Genomic DNA, 12,549 nt, shown 5'->3' with positions numbered 1-12,549 from the left:
AAATGGCATGAGGATGGCGTCTGACCTCCAGCCCCACAAGGGGGAAGGAGAACCAAGATCAACAGTGCAAGGCTAGAGGTGGAGGCCAGACAAGCCTGCTCTATCATCTTCAACAATTCGGACACCAGTCATCCTTCGCACAGCGCTCTCTACTTCTTTCCTGGGTTCTATAATTCATTGCAGTGGCCACACAGAACTCACAGACCATACTCAGGACTAAGGAGTTTATCAGGAGTTGGAATCAACTCCCTGGCAGCTGGTTAGGGAAGTAACAGTTACAATTCAGGCTCCAGAACACTCAGGATACAGTTTTTCCCATAGGACAGCTTCTCCCCAGCTGTGGTTGCAGGCTCACCTCTTCTTGACCCTCGGCCTCTCCCCAAAGGCACTCAGCTTTCTCTCTCAGTGGCCCACATGCTGTCTCCTGCTGCCAGATCTCTGCTGCCACTGCTTCTCACCATCTTCAGGGTTACAGCTCGCTCTCCTGCTTCCAGGAGCTTCTCAGTGCAGGGATCCCGGCCAAAGGACCTGCTCTCCACTCCTGGCTGTCCTTCCTTGAAGGTGTTAAGATCCTCCTCCCTGCTCTGGAGTTGGGTCTCTTTTAAGGCAAAACTGACCAGTCCTCTTGGTGGGCCACAATTACCCTATCACACAGTCCTACCCAGTCACCTGGGTAGGAGTTATAAGACCATGGCTAGAAAGGCAACACCCAAAAGTAATTAATTGCACTGCAGAGGTATATTAACAATGTTTTAGAACTGAAAGCAATCTTGGAAAACATGAATGTTAACCTTGTGTAGAAAGTTCATGTTCTACCCTGGCCCTGTGACCTTGAACAAGTTACTTCCTGAATCCCAGTTTTATCATCTGTCATTTGAGGATGACCTTCACTGAAGAAACATTTACTGAGTACCTGATAATCTTCTTTTCAGATTGTCGTTATAAAGTGATGAGCAAGTAGAATGTATTTGTTCACGATCGTCATAGAATCCAAGACCTTGAGAAACCTGAGTGACTTCCAGTAATAGTCCAGTTACTCTATGGCAGAACCAGGATTAAAATCCAGGTCGCCTTGTCCATTCAGCTAAAATGAACGAGCAGAATTTGCATCTGTGTTATTCCACTTTGCATTGTACCACCCTGCCTCCTGTAGCCAGGCTGTCTTAAGTGATGGCTAGCTAACATCATTCTCTGAGAACCTTGTGAATTTACCTCTTTTGTGTTGAGCTACACTTGAGAGGTGATGCTTCCTACCTAAGTTACCATGTCTTGGCAGAACCCTGTCCATGCATTCAATTCATTCCTTCTTCATTCACCACACATTTATTGAGCTCCCACTGCTTGCTGCAGATTCAGTGGTGAGCCAAGCAGACAATGCCTGTTCTCATGGAGCTTCCACTATATTCTAATATACCCTACAGCAGAGGGTCTCGGAGATGTTTCTCAGCCAAAATATTATTTTTCTGCCCTTGGCTAGACCAAAGGTGAATGTAGATAATAGAATGATGACTAACTACTACCACTCAGAGTAGCTAACATTTAGCTTACTGTTTGCCATTAATCTCACATGACCTTGCGAGATAAGGCAGACCTGTTAGCTTTGTTTTACAGATGAAGAAATTGCGGATTAGAGAGGAAGCATAGTGTAATGATAGTGAAGAGCATGGACTGGCATCAGGCTGCCTGGATTAGAACCCTGGCTGTAATGTTCACTAGCTATGACCTTGGCATATTCCTTTAGCTCTTTGTGACTGTTTCCTTGCCTGTAAGATATGGATAATAATAGTACATCTATCTTATTTAATTCTCAGTGATCATATTATGGCATCCTTGGGTGGTGTAGACGGTAAATGTACTTGGTTGCTAACTGAAAGGTTGGAGGTTGAAATTTACTGAGAGGCTCCTTGGAAGAAGGGCCTGACAATCTACTCCTGAAAAATCGGCCCTTGAAGGCCCTATGGAGCACACTCTGACAGATACAGGGTCACCATGAGTCAAAATTGACTCAACAGCAACTGTTTTTTTTTAATCATATTGTTGTTACAGATTAATTAGAATCCTGCATGGTTCCTAGCAAGTGTTATATGCTTGTTATCTTGCCTAGGGCCTTATCACTAGTTGTTAGCAGATGTGATTCGAATCTGCACCTTTCTGGTTCCAAAGCTCAAGATCCTAGCAAATGTACTATACTCCTTCCCTTTGACATTAAGACAGCCTGTTGACCAGGGCACCATTCATGCTCATAACCTGAGAATGGTGCTCTCTGGGTTGAAGGTTTACTGTTGTTTGACAGTACCTGCTACCAGGTGGTAAGATTGGAAACGGTAAAAAGTAAGAGATGAAATGTCTTATTTTTTAATATTTTTTTCTGTTCAAATGACTATGGAGTAAATAAAAGGAATTAAGCACTTGCAAATATATCTCTCAGCTCTTTGCTTTTGCCTTGAGGTGCTGGGTTGCTGAGTGCTCACCATATGACCTTGGGAAAGTCCTGTAACCTTTTGCATGTAAGTCTGGGATGGCAGTTAACTACAAAGAAGTGTAATGTATTTGGCAGAAGTTAAGTTCTCTATAAAGTGCTGTGTTAAAAATAAATCTTGTGTTGAATTGTAAAACAAGTCATTCTGGTTGCCTCTTCACTATGGTACCTTTTCAGCTGTCTCGTAGTCAATTGTTAATGTGAACTGAATGAATGAATAAACTTCCAGTCTCAAGTTTGGGTGGGAGGGTGAAGGGAGCAGAGTCACCATCCTGAGGACTAGAGGAGCACACTTGCTTTCTGAACCAGCTGCTCCCAGAATGCTTACTGAAAGCTTACTGTATGCCTAGCGCTGTTTTAGACACTGGGGACGCAGTAGTGAGCAAGAATGGGGAGACAGAAAATCAACAAGTAGACAGAGAAAATCATGTAGATAAGTGCTCTGAGATAGGGTGGTGTGGTAGAGAGAGTAGGCTTGGGGAAGTGGCATAGCTTCACCTGGGATGGTTAGGGAAAGCTTCTCAAAAGAGGTGGCATTTCACTGAGATTTGAGTGGTAAGGAAAGCAGCCATTCAGAGTTTTGGGAGAAGAGACTTCAAGCAGAAGGAGCAGCACATGCAGGGTCCCTGAGATAGGCATGAGCTTGGTGTGTTGAGGATAAGCAATAAGGCCAGTGTAGGTGAGGTGTTGTGAAGGAGGAGAAAGTCTGAGCAAGAAGAGGAGCCAGGGTCTTGGAGGTGCAGTGCAGTGAATACCTGTATTTTTATACAAATAATGTGCACCTTCTGTGTTTGTTTGCTGGCCAGCACTCTCACCTTGCAAGATATTTTCCCAAGCATGCTATGGGAATTTGTTTTTTTTTTTACAGCAACATGTGGAAGAGGATTGGCATGGTGGCACTTGTGAGGGTGCCTCATAGCGGGAGGGACAGGGGAAGGGCATGGCTGGCAAACAAATTCAGAGCGTATGCGTTATTTGTGTAAAAATACGGTACTTGATATGGACTTTTCAGCTATGTACACTCTTGTAACTCATGCAGAGTGATTGGGTGGGACTATGCAGATAAGTTGCTTGTGGCCCACCACGGGGTTTGGACAAGTTGCTGATGAAGCAAATAAGGTGCATGGAACCCCTGTGAGGGGTGGGACTGTGCAAATAAGGTGTACGAAACACTACTGAGGGGATTGGTCAGTTTTGCCATCCTGCTAGGGGTAAAAGAAAGCCAATCCCAGAGCAAAGAGGTAGACCTCACTACCACCAAGAAGAGATGGGAGCAGAGTTCGTCCTTTGGACCCCAAGTTCCTGTGCTGAGAACCTACTAGATCCAGGAGACAGAGAGAGGGAGCTGTAACATGGAAGACAGCAAGAAACAGTGGTGCAGCTGTAGCGAGACTGACAGCGGCCTGAGACAGCTGTGGTGAGGCTTGCCGACCCACAGAGCTAAGAGCTTTGTAGCACTTGCCCGAGCAGGGCAGAGGCCAGGCAGAGGAGCCGAGAGGCCGAGGGCCAGGTAGAGGCCTGACTGTGGGCACGGCCGAGAAGAGGCTGTACTGACTGAACAAACTGTATCTAGATTTGTTCTGATCCTGAACTGTAACATGTTACCTCCCTAATAAACCACTGAACTGTAAGGATGGTTTGTGAGTTCTGTGTGGCCATTGCAACAAACCCAGCAGAGAAGTAGACAGTGCCGTGGGAGGGACAGCTGGTGACAGAATTGGTTAAAAAAAAAAAAAGTTGGAGGGCAGAGGTGCGTTTGACCTGCACCTCATAGGAATCATCAGCCTTGGGCTGGTGCTGGTGGTGGTTATCCTCCCCCGTCCTGAAGCTAGGCGAGATCTGACACCACACCCCCGTTTTACAGAGGCCCTGGTAAGGAAACAGGGCTTTACTCCAACTGTAACAAAAATCCATTGGAAGATTTTAAGCAGGGGAGTGACGTTATCTGATTTATAGTTAAGAAGGTCATTCTGGCTGCTGTGTGAATGCTGGACCATCGAGGGACAGAGAGGAGGCGGGGAGACCAGTTGTGGGTGGGGGCTGTTGGAGTAGTCCAGGGAGTGATGACGGCGTCTGGGAGTAATTCTGATGGTGGTGATCATGAGAAGTGTTCAGATTCTAGAAATATTTTGGAGACAGACGGCTGTATGTGGAGTGTGAAGGATCAAGAATAATTGAAGATGACTCCTAGGTTTGGGGCCTGAACAATTGAGGGATGTGTTTGCATAGCACTTGGAGAACTGTAGTTCAGGCAGAAGCTTATTTTTAAATTCTGGATCCTTTCTTCAACTCTGCTCCATTGGCGAAGTACCTGTATTTCACAGGTGAGAAGGCTAGAGGACGGAAAGTGTCTTGCCCAGCGTCCATCAGAACCTTGTTCTTGAGTACGAACATCGTGTCTGGAGTGCTGGTCTAACTTTGTTCTTGTTCTGGTACCTGGTGTCTCCAGGAGGGCATCTGGGAAGGGTTGAAAGTTAATGTGGACACTCTAGTGGAGTGGTCTCTTCGTGGGCTGCCAGCTTTCTTTGACATTCCTGGTTTTCATTCCAGGACCTGGTTTAGAAGGCAGTGATGGGCTCTGGTCTCTGGGCATGAAGGAGGGGAGAGACCGCAGGGGAGCTCTGCAGGGGGCAGTGCTTGCATTCTTTAAAAAGCAGCACGTGGAATGTTGTGGCCCTCTGGTGACATACCTGCAAAACAGGGATAATTGATAGCTACTGTCCCTTAAAGAAGGTTCTGAAGGCCTAATGATAATACAAAAGTTCTTTTTAAACTCTGTTTAATGCTCTGTAAAATTTGTGAATAGTTTCTGATGTTATTTTAGGAATAGTCCTTCCTAACATTGAGAATTGGGATATCCGCCCCCTGCCCCGATTTTCCCAGAACAGACCTGTAGAAGCTCTTCTTTATTTTGGGGATCCTGAAGGGCACGCAGAATGGTTTTCTCGGGTTCATTCTGCAAAATTTAAGCCAAAGGAGAGGAGACTAGCTTTGCGGCCAGATCTACAATTCCACCTTTGCTGTGTGATCTTGGGCAAAATAGTTAACCTTCTAGAGCCTCAGTTTCCTCATCTGTAAAATGGGAACACTACCTTCTGCCTCACAGGGTGGTTGTGAGTATTAAATGGGATGGCGAGTATGAAGTACTTGGGGCAAACCTGGCGCAGGTGTAGGCGCTTGGTGACTGTTTGTCTCCAACCCCTGGAGGTGGCTTGCAGCCTCCGTTTCCCTAGCATTTATCCTGTGCACATACACTGGTTCTAGAGAAATTACTTCTTCCTCCCATAATCTCTCTGGGGAGCAGGTATGCAGTAGTTGTTCGAGAGGACCCCTTGATAACTGCTGCTGTAAGGGAATTGGAGGAAGACGGACAAATGGATTCCCTGGCTCCCGGGTTTTGTTTTCTCTAAGTTAAAGGACAACACTGGGGGAGCGAGCTTCAGAGTCACATTTGCAGTAGTTTCATCATTAAGTATTGCACTTTGGTCCCTTGTGGAATTTAGACCCAGAGAACATTTCTGCTTTCTCCCTGCGGAGACGAAGGCAGTGTCTGATGGGGGTGACCCTTCCCTCAGTGGGGTGGTCCAAACCTGGGAGCTTTAATTCTGTGTGCAGTCATAAAGGGGTATCAGGAGTCCCTTTAACTGCCCACCCTTCGGTGCTTTGTAGCTGGGCTCCTTCACTTTCTGCTGGACATTAGGCCTGGGATTGTTATTCACAGGCATTCAGTGTGCTTTGATTGTTGGTCACTGAGAACTACAGGGCCGATCACGACGTGGCCCTGCTGGTGGGGGTGAAGTCAGCTAAGTAATTACTCCACTGGGGCGCAGCGCGGAGTGGGGCAGAGGGCGCTGGCTGACCAGCCTGGAACACGGATGCGGCATGGCATGTTCGAAGTCTGCCCATCTGCAGGTAAAGTTCTAACGCACGGATGAACCGTGTGGTCACTCGGCATTATACTAAGTGAAAATACGTCGGTCACAGAAGGACAACTGTTGTGCGGTTTCACTTATGTGAAATGGCAAGTATAGGCCAGTGTATACAGAGCACAGTTTGTTAGTGGTTACCGGGGCATGAGGGAAGGGGCCGGGGTGGGGGTGGGGTCGTCATTGTTGGGGAAGCAGTGAGTTTATGGTGATGAGAAATTTGGCAACAGTTATAGGTGATAGTTGCACATGACTAATGTAACTGATCCCACTAAATTGCACACCTGAAGAATGTTCACTGAGCAAGTGTTACATTACACTCATTTTTACAGTTATTAGAGACATGAATCCAGGTCTGGGGAAACAGGAACCATATTAGCTGCCGGGTACTGAGACCCAGACCCGCTGCGCCAGTCAGTGGACTAGATCTTGTTTTAGAAATGCTGCCTTGTTTGTCCTTCACAGCTACTCGAAGAAGTAGGTGTTACTAGCCTCTTTTCCAGATGATGAAACTGAGGCCCAGAGAAGTTAAAGCTGTCTGGGGTCAAAACCAGCAAGTAGCAGAGCCAGAGTTTGAGTGCAGGTTTGGTTGACTGCAGGACCTAGGCTTGTCACCGCTCAACCCAGCTGTCCCCCCAGAATGGTCCTCTGGGGGTAGGGACAGACTAGATTTCTGGCGCCTGGGTTAGAGGGGAGTAGGCTAGATACGGGGCCAGAGGTCACGGCTTCATGCCCCGTTTGGGTATGTGTCTATTTTTGCCTCCTGCACCAAATACCAGCAAGGCTGATGGGAGAGGCCAGAGGTGTGGGGCGCAGAGGCAGCTTTAGTCCCTGCCTGAGCTTTGGCCAGCCACACGGGCTTCTGTTGAGCTGGCGAAGGATGCCTCTCCCCAGGCGCGTTGCCACAGAGCTGCTGCCCAGGGGCCAGCGCGGGCTCAGGATCTGTATGCCGTTCACACTGTGCCTGGAGTCTTTGCTGCTGGTGCCAGCGGCAGATGAGTTAATTTATCAGCAGATTCCTAAAAGGAACCCCCTGCTGCCTTGGAGCCAATGTATTGGCTGTGACTTGGAGAGACTAGGCTCTGACCCCTTTCCAAGCCTCTGAAAAGGACTGCATCCCTTTTGTGCCTTCCATTTGCATAGCAACCGGGCTAGCTGATTGCCTCCTGGCAGGAAGGAATTGTTTAGCTTTGGATTCTGGAGACATGCCAGGCATCGCCTACTGGAGTGAGAGAAGATTGTTAGAAGCCCAGCAGCGGAGCCTCAGGAGGGTGTTGACTTGCATTCCCCTGTTGTCCACCTGACAGAACCCACCTGAGGCTTCCCTGGTGGGGAGGATGAGGCAGTTATAATGTAGGAGCTGGGAGCCTGAGGGTGGCTTCCAGGGCTGCCGAGATCATAGAGGAACTGGGGGTCTGAGCCCATCTGGGGCCTTGAAGTCATCCTGTTGGTGACATGGGCTGTCTCCTAAGGTACTGAGAGGGGCGTGCTTAGGCTGCATGACTCCTTGTTAGGCATTCAAGTGCAGAACGCGTGGACAGATGGAACCTTTTCAGTACATTGCGTCTCTCAGATGTGTTGTCTTAGTGCTTGAGACTTGCCCTGGGGTTTCTGATCTCTAGTGGCTGGGAAGGAAGAAGTGGGAGGGCAGGGGAGAAAGCCACCCACAGCCTTTCTCCAGGACACAGGCAGTTAGTGTTACTGGTAGCATCTCTCAGGAGAATTGAGTATAGTAGCTTACATTTACTGAGTGCCTGCCATGACCCTAGCTACTGAGCTTTGTGCTTTTCATACTTTTTCCTTAAAAAATACAGCATATTCATGAACACTGTCTTTCCTTCTCTCCATCCCAGTCCTAGAGGTAACCACTGACAGAATTTTGTCTTTATCGTTTCAAACTTTTTTTCTCTGTGTTTATAAACCATAAATTCTTTCTAATCCTCACAAAATCGCTGCTTTTTTACCCCCATTTTACAGAATAAGAAACTGAGGCTCAGAGAGGTAAAGGATCTTGTCTGAGGTCCCACAGCTAGGAAGGCTAAAATTCTAAGCCAGGTCTGTCTGACTCTAGAATCAATACCCTCTCTGCGACAATGCACTGGGGATGGAGACTTTCCACAGTGACACTCTGACAGGTTAGAACAAGATTGGTGACAGACTTCTCTGTCACTTGCCAAAGCAGCTGCCTCAAGAAGCCAGTCCTCCTCCAGGAGCCTAGCCTATGCAGGCAGTTCAGCCTCTTCTGCTCCTCAGCTTGCCCACTGACATGTGGTTCCATGAGAGGTCGTGCCAGGATGGACAGAAGGTCACCTTGGCCCAGCCAGGCTGGCCTCCCGCCCGAGAATGTGTTAATCCTTTTGGATTGAACTGTTCTCTGCACCCAAGTGGTCCCAAGGGAAGACCTTCATCCTTTGGGCAGAGAGGGCAGTATGTCTGACCTTGGCCAAGTGGGCAGGCCAGAATGCAGAGTGGGTATGCATGTGACATGCCACAGGGCTGAGCCTTCCCCCATCTGTACGGCTCAGCGTGGCCTCTGCCAAAGGCTTTTGTCCGACTCGAAGTTGAAAGCATGGTGAAAAGACTTGTGTTTGAATCATGGCTCTGCCTTCATTTCATCACCAAGTATTTCTTCAGCGTCTGTGTGTCAGACATTGTCCCAGGGTCTGAGTATGGTGGTGACCAAATAGACAAGTTTTCTGCCTTCATGGAGTTACCGTTAGTGGGATTTACCTTCTTATCTGTCTGAATCTGTTTTCCCATCTAAGCACAGGACAAGTTGACCTGTAACAATTCCTCTTGACAGAATGGTTGGGAGGATGGTATAAGATGACCTCTGTTATTTTGCCTGGTAGTTTCTTTTCTCCCCTTTTAATTTTTATTGTGGTGGAATATGTATATCTCAAAGCATTTGCCATTGCAACCATTTTTATGTGTGTAATTGAGTGACATTACTTATGTTCACCATGTCTTTTCTTACCTGGCTCTGTGGTGCCTGATTCCCCTGAGGTGTCCACTTTGGGAATGTTCCTTCCTTCTGAGTTTGCCCACTCTTCTGTGTTGATAAATGCATGCTCAGCAGAGCCTCCTCACTCCTGGGGATTGTGTCCAATCCAGCTAGGGAGGGACACCAGCAGACCAAGGAACTAAACTCCAGCAAAGTCACTCAGGTTCAGGAGTTGGGGCTGAGCCTCCATGGAGGACCAAGCTCACCTGCCTGCTAGGCCCGGTGCAGGGTTGGGAGACACTGTCTGAATCCCAGTGAGAAGGACATGGGCTATGCAAGTTACCAGCTGTGTGGCCTTGGACAGGCTGCTTTCTGTCTCTGAGCCTCTACTTCAGGGCAGTAGGGAGGCAAGATTTAGTTGTTTTCTGCAGTGTGGCAGCAAACTGCCTGTTTACTCCAGAACATCTGTGGACATCTGGCTGCCATTCACCCTGATGGGAAACTCCCACCCAAGTGTAAAATTAGGGAGTTGTTTTCTAGCAAAGGAAGTGCTACAAGAATGCTTATAATGGAGAAGGCATGCTTACAGTTTTCAGCGACCTGAAGAGCTGACGTGTGGAGGGTTGGCTAAGCTCATTTGCTCGGCTCCAGAAGACGGGGCTAGGAAGTTAGGTCTGTCACGTGTCAGGCAGTGGGCTGAGTACCTTCACATAGGTTCTCTCCTTTAATTCTCACTACAGCCTGTGAGGTTGGGATCCCCACTTACAGAGGAAAAGAGTGATGTTTAGGGGATTAAATAAAATCATACACGGTGACACAGCTTCCAAGGGACGGAGCAGGGATTTCAGCCCAGGTCTCCAACGAGGCATATTTCGGTTCAGTATAAGAAGCATTTGTTGTAAGACTTTAGAACTGTCCAGTAGTGGAAGAAAATGAGCTTCCTGGCCCAATCATGTTAGACCAGGAGGTTGCTGAGGAGAAGTTTTCTTAGTTGAGGCTGCTTCAACCCTGCCCTCAGCCCCTTTGATCCTGAGAAAGTGCAGGGTGAGGGCTGAGTGAAGGGCTCTCGTCTAGATAAGGCCCACTGTTGACCCCTGAGAATTTCACAAGGCTGAGACTTGAGCTCCAAATATGGGAAAAAATTTCCCCCTTTCTTAGTTGTTGTACCATCTGGGTTGGATAGCCTTATGGGTGAACTCAGGAATGTCTCTGGGGCCCAGAGGCCAGGTCGAATGCGCAGTATGTTTTACTTTTGGAATAGGAAGTAAAAACAGAGCCCATGTTTTTAAAAAAATGTGCCCAAGTCTTTATCCTTCTTTAAATAACTGACCTGGGCTATCCATGCCCCAGCCACAGTGATCAGCTTAATGTAGTATTAGTTTTTAAGGTAAAATTAATTTCTTACCTTTTTTCCTTGTTTATAAAGATAATTACCCATTGTAGGAAACACAAAAAATACAGAGGTATAAAGAATACCATAAAAATTACCTATGATTATGTTTAATACTTCCACCTAGAGATAACTACTGTGAACATTTTGGTGTATTTATTTCCCATATTTTAAAAATTTTACCATTCAAATTAAAAACATTTGTAGTTATGCATGTATTCACAATCACAGAAGCAGCAGTAAGATCATTCTTGTGTGAATACTGTTGATTAAGCTGAAATCCCTCTTTTCCACCAACCCTTACTTGAGGTTAGCCCTTTCCCTGAGAGTAATAATACACCATTTGGGGCATGTCCTTTTAGGTGTGTATGTACATATAAGGAGCCCTGGCAGTACAGTGGTTAAGACTCAGCTGCTAACCGGAAGGTTGGCAGTTCAAACCCAGCAGCCACTCTGCGGGAGAAAGATGATGCCGCAATTTGCTTCCATAAAGATTACAGCCTCGGAAAGCCTATGGGGCAGTTCTGCTGTTTCCTATGGTTGCTATGAGTTGGAATCAACGGCAGCAGGTTTTATCTACATACATAAAAGTACCTACAGAAATATATAGGTTTTTTTTTCTTTCTGCTGGTCCATTTTATTATTTTTTTAAATAATTTTTATTGAGCTTTAAGTGAACGTTTACAAATCAAGTCAGTCTGTCACATATAAGCTTATATACACCTTACTCCATACTCCCACTTACTCTCCCCCTAATGAGTGAGCCCGCTCCCTCCTTCCAGTCTCTCCTTCTGTGACAATTTTGCCGGATTCTAACCCTCTCTACCCTCCTATCTCCCCTCCAGACAGGAGATGCCAGCACAGTCTCAAGTGTCCACCTGATACAAGTAGCTCACTCTTCGTCAGCATCTCTCTCCAACCCATTGTCCAGTCCCTCCCATGTCTGATGAGTTGTCGTCGGGAATGGTTCCTGTCCTGGGCCAACAGAAGGTTTGGGGACCATGACCGCCGGGATTCTTCTAGTCTCAGTCAGACCATTAAGTTTGGTCTTTTTATGAGAATTTGGGGCCTGCATCCCACTGTTCTCCTGCTCCCTCAGGGGTTCTCTGTTGTGCTCCCTGTCAGGGCATTCATCGGTTGTGGCCGGGCACCATCTAGTTCTTCTGGTCTCAGGATGATGTAAGTCTCTGGTTCATGTGGCCCTTTCTGTCTCTTGGGCTCATAGTTATCGTGTGACCTTGGTGTTCTTCATTCTCCTTTGATCCAGGTGGGTTGAGACCAATTGATGCATCTTAGATGGCTGCTTGTTAGCATTTAAGACCCCAGATGCCACATTTCAAAGTGGGATGCATAATGTTTTCATAATAGAATTATTTTGCCAATTGACTTAGAAGTCCCTTAAACCATGGTCCCCAAACCCCTGCCCTTGCTCCGCTGACCTTTGAAGCATTCATTTTATCCCGGAAACTTCTTTGTTTTTGGTCCAGTCCAGTTGAGCTGACCTTCCCTGTATTGAGTATTGTCCTTCCCTTCACCTAAAGTAGTTCTTACCTACTAACTAATCAGTAAATAACCCTCTCCCACCCTCCCTCCCTCCCCACCTCGTAACCACAAAAGTATGTGTTCTTCTCAGTTTATACTATTTCTCAAGATCTTATAATAGTGGTCTTATACAATATTTGTCCTTTTGCCTCTGACTAATTTCACTCAGCATAATGCCTTCCAGGTTCCTCCATGTTATGAAATGTTTCACAGATTCGTCACTGTTCTTTATCGATGTGTAGTCTTCCGTTGTGTGAATATACCACAA

General features: G+C 46.9%; 1 protein-coding gene across 3 annotated transcripts in view; it reads left to right on the top strand.

The window, feature by feature from the left end:
• The window catches only part of ACO2 (aconitase 2), a 60,725-nt gene that overhangs the window by 1,746 nt on the left and 46,430 nt on the right, over window positions 1-12,549 (top strand). The window contains exon 1 of one of the 3 annotated variants that reach the window (XM_064283448.1): window positions 2,460-2,507. The exons of 1 other annotated variant lie outside the window; for it this stretch is intronic. In XM_064283448.1, coding sequence (XP_064139518.1) covers window positions 2,475-2,507 — 33 coding nt within the window. In that variant the 5' untranslated portion in view covers window positions 2,460-2,474. Of the gene's footprint in view, window positions 1-2,459; window positions 2,508-11,893; window positions 11,919-12,549 lie in introns of those variants that run through there. One more of the 3 variants, XM_064283449.1, reaches the window with a different exon arrangement.

The sequence above is a fragment of the Loxodonta africana genome, chromosome 4, assembly GCF_030014295.1.
Source record: "Loxodonta africana isolate mLoxAfr1 chromosome 4, mLoxAfr1.hap2, whole genome shotgun sequence".
Taxonomy (NCBI): Eukaryota; Metazoa; Chordata; class Mammalia; order Proboscidea; family Elephantidae; genus Loxodonta; species Loxodonta africana.
This window is presented reverse-complemented; position numbering and strand designations above follow the sequence as displayed.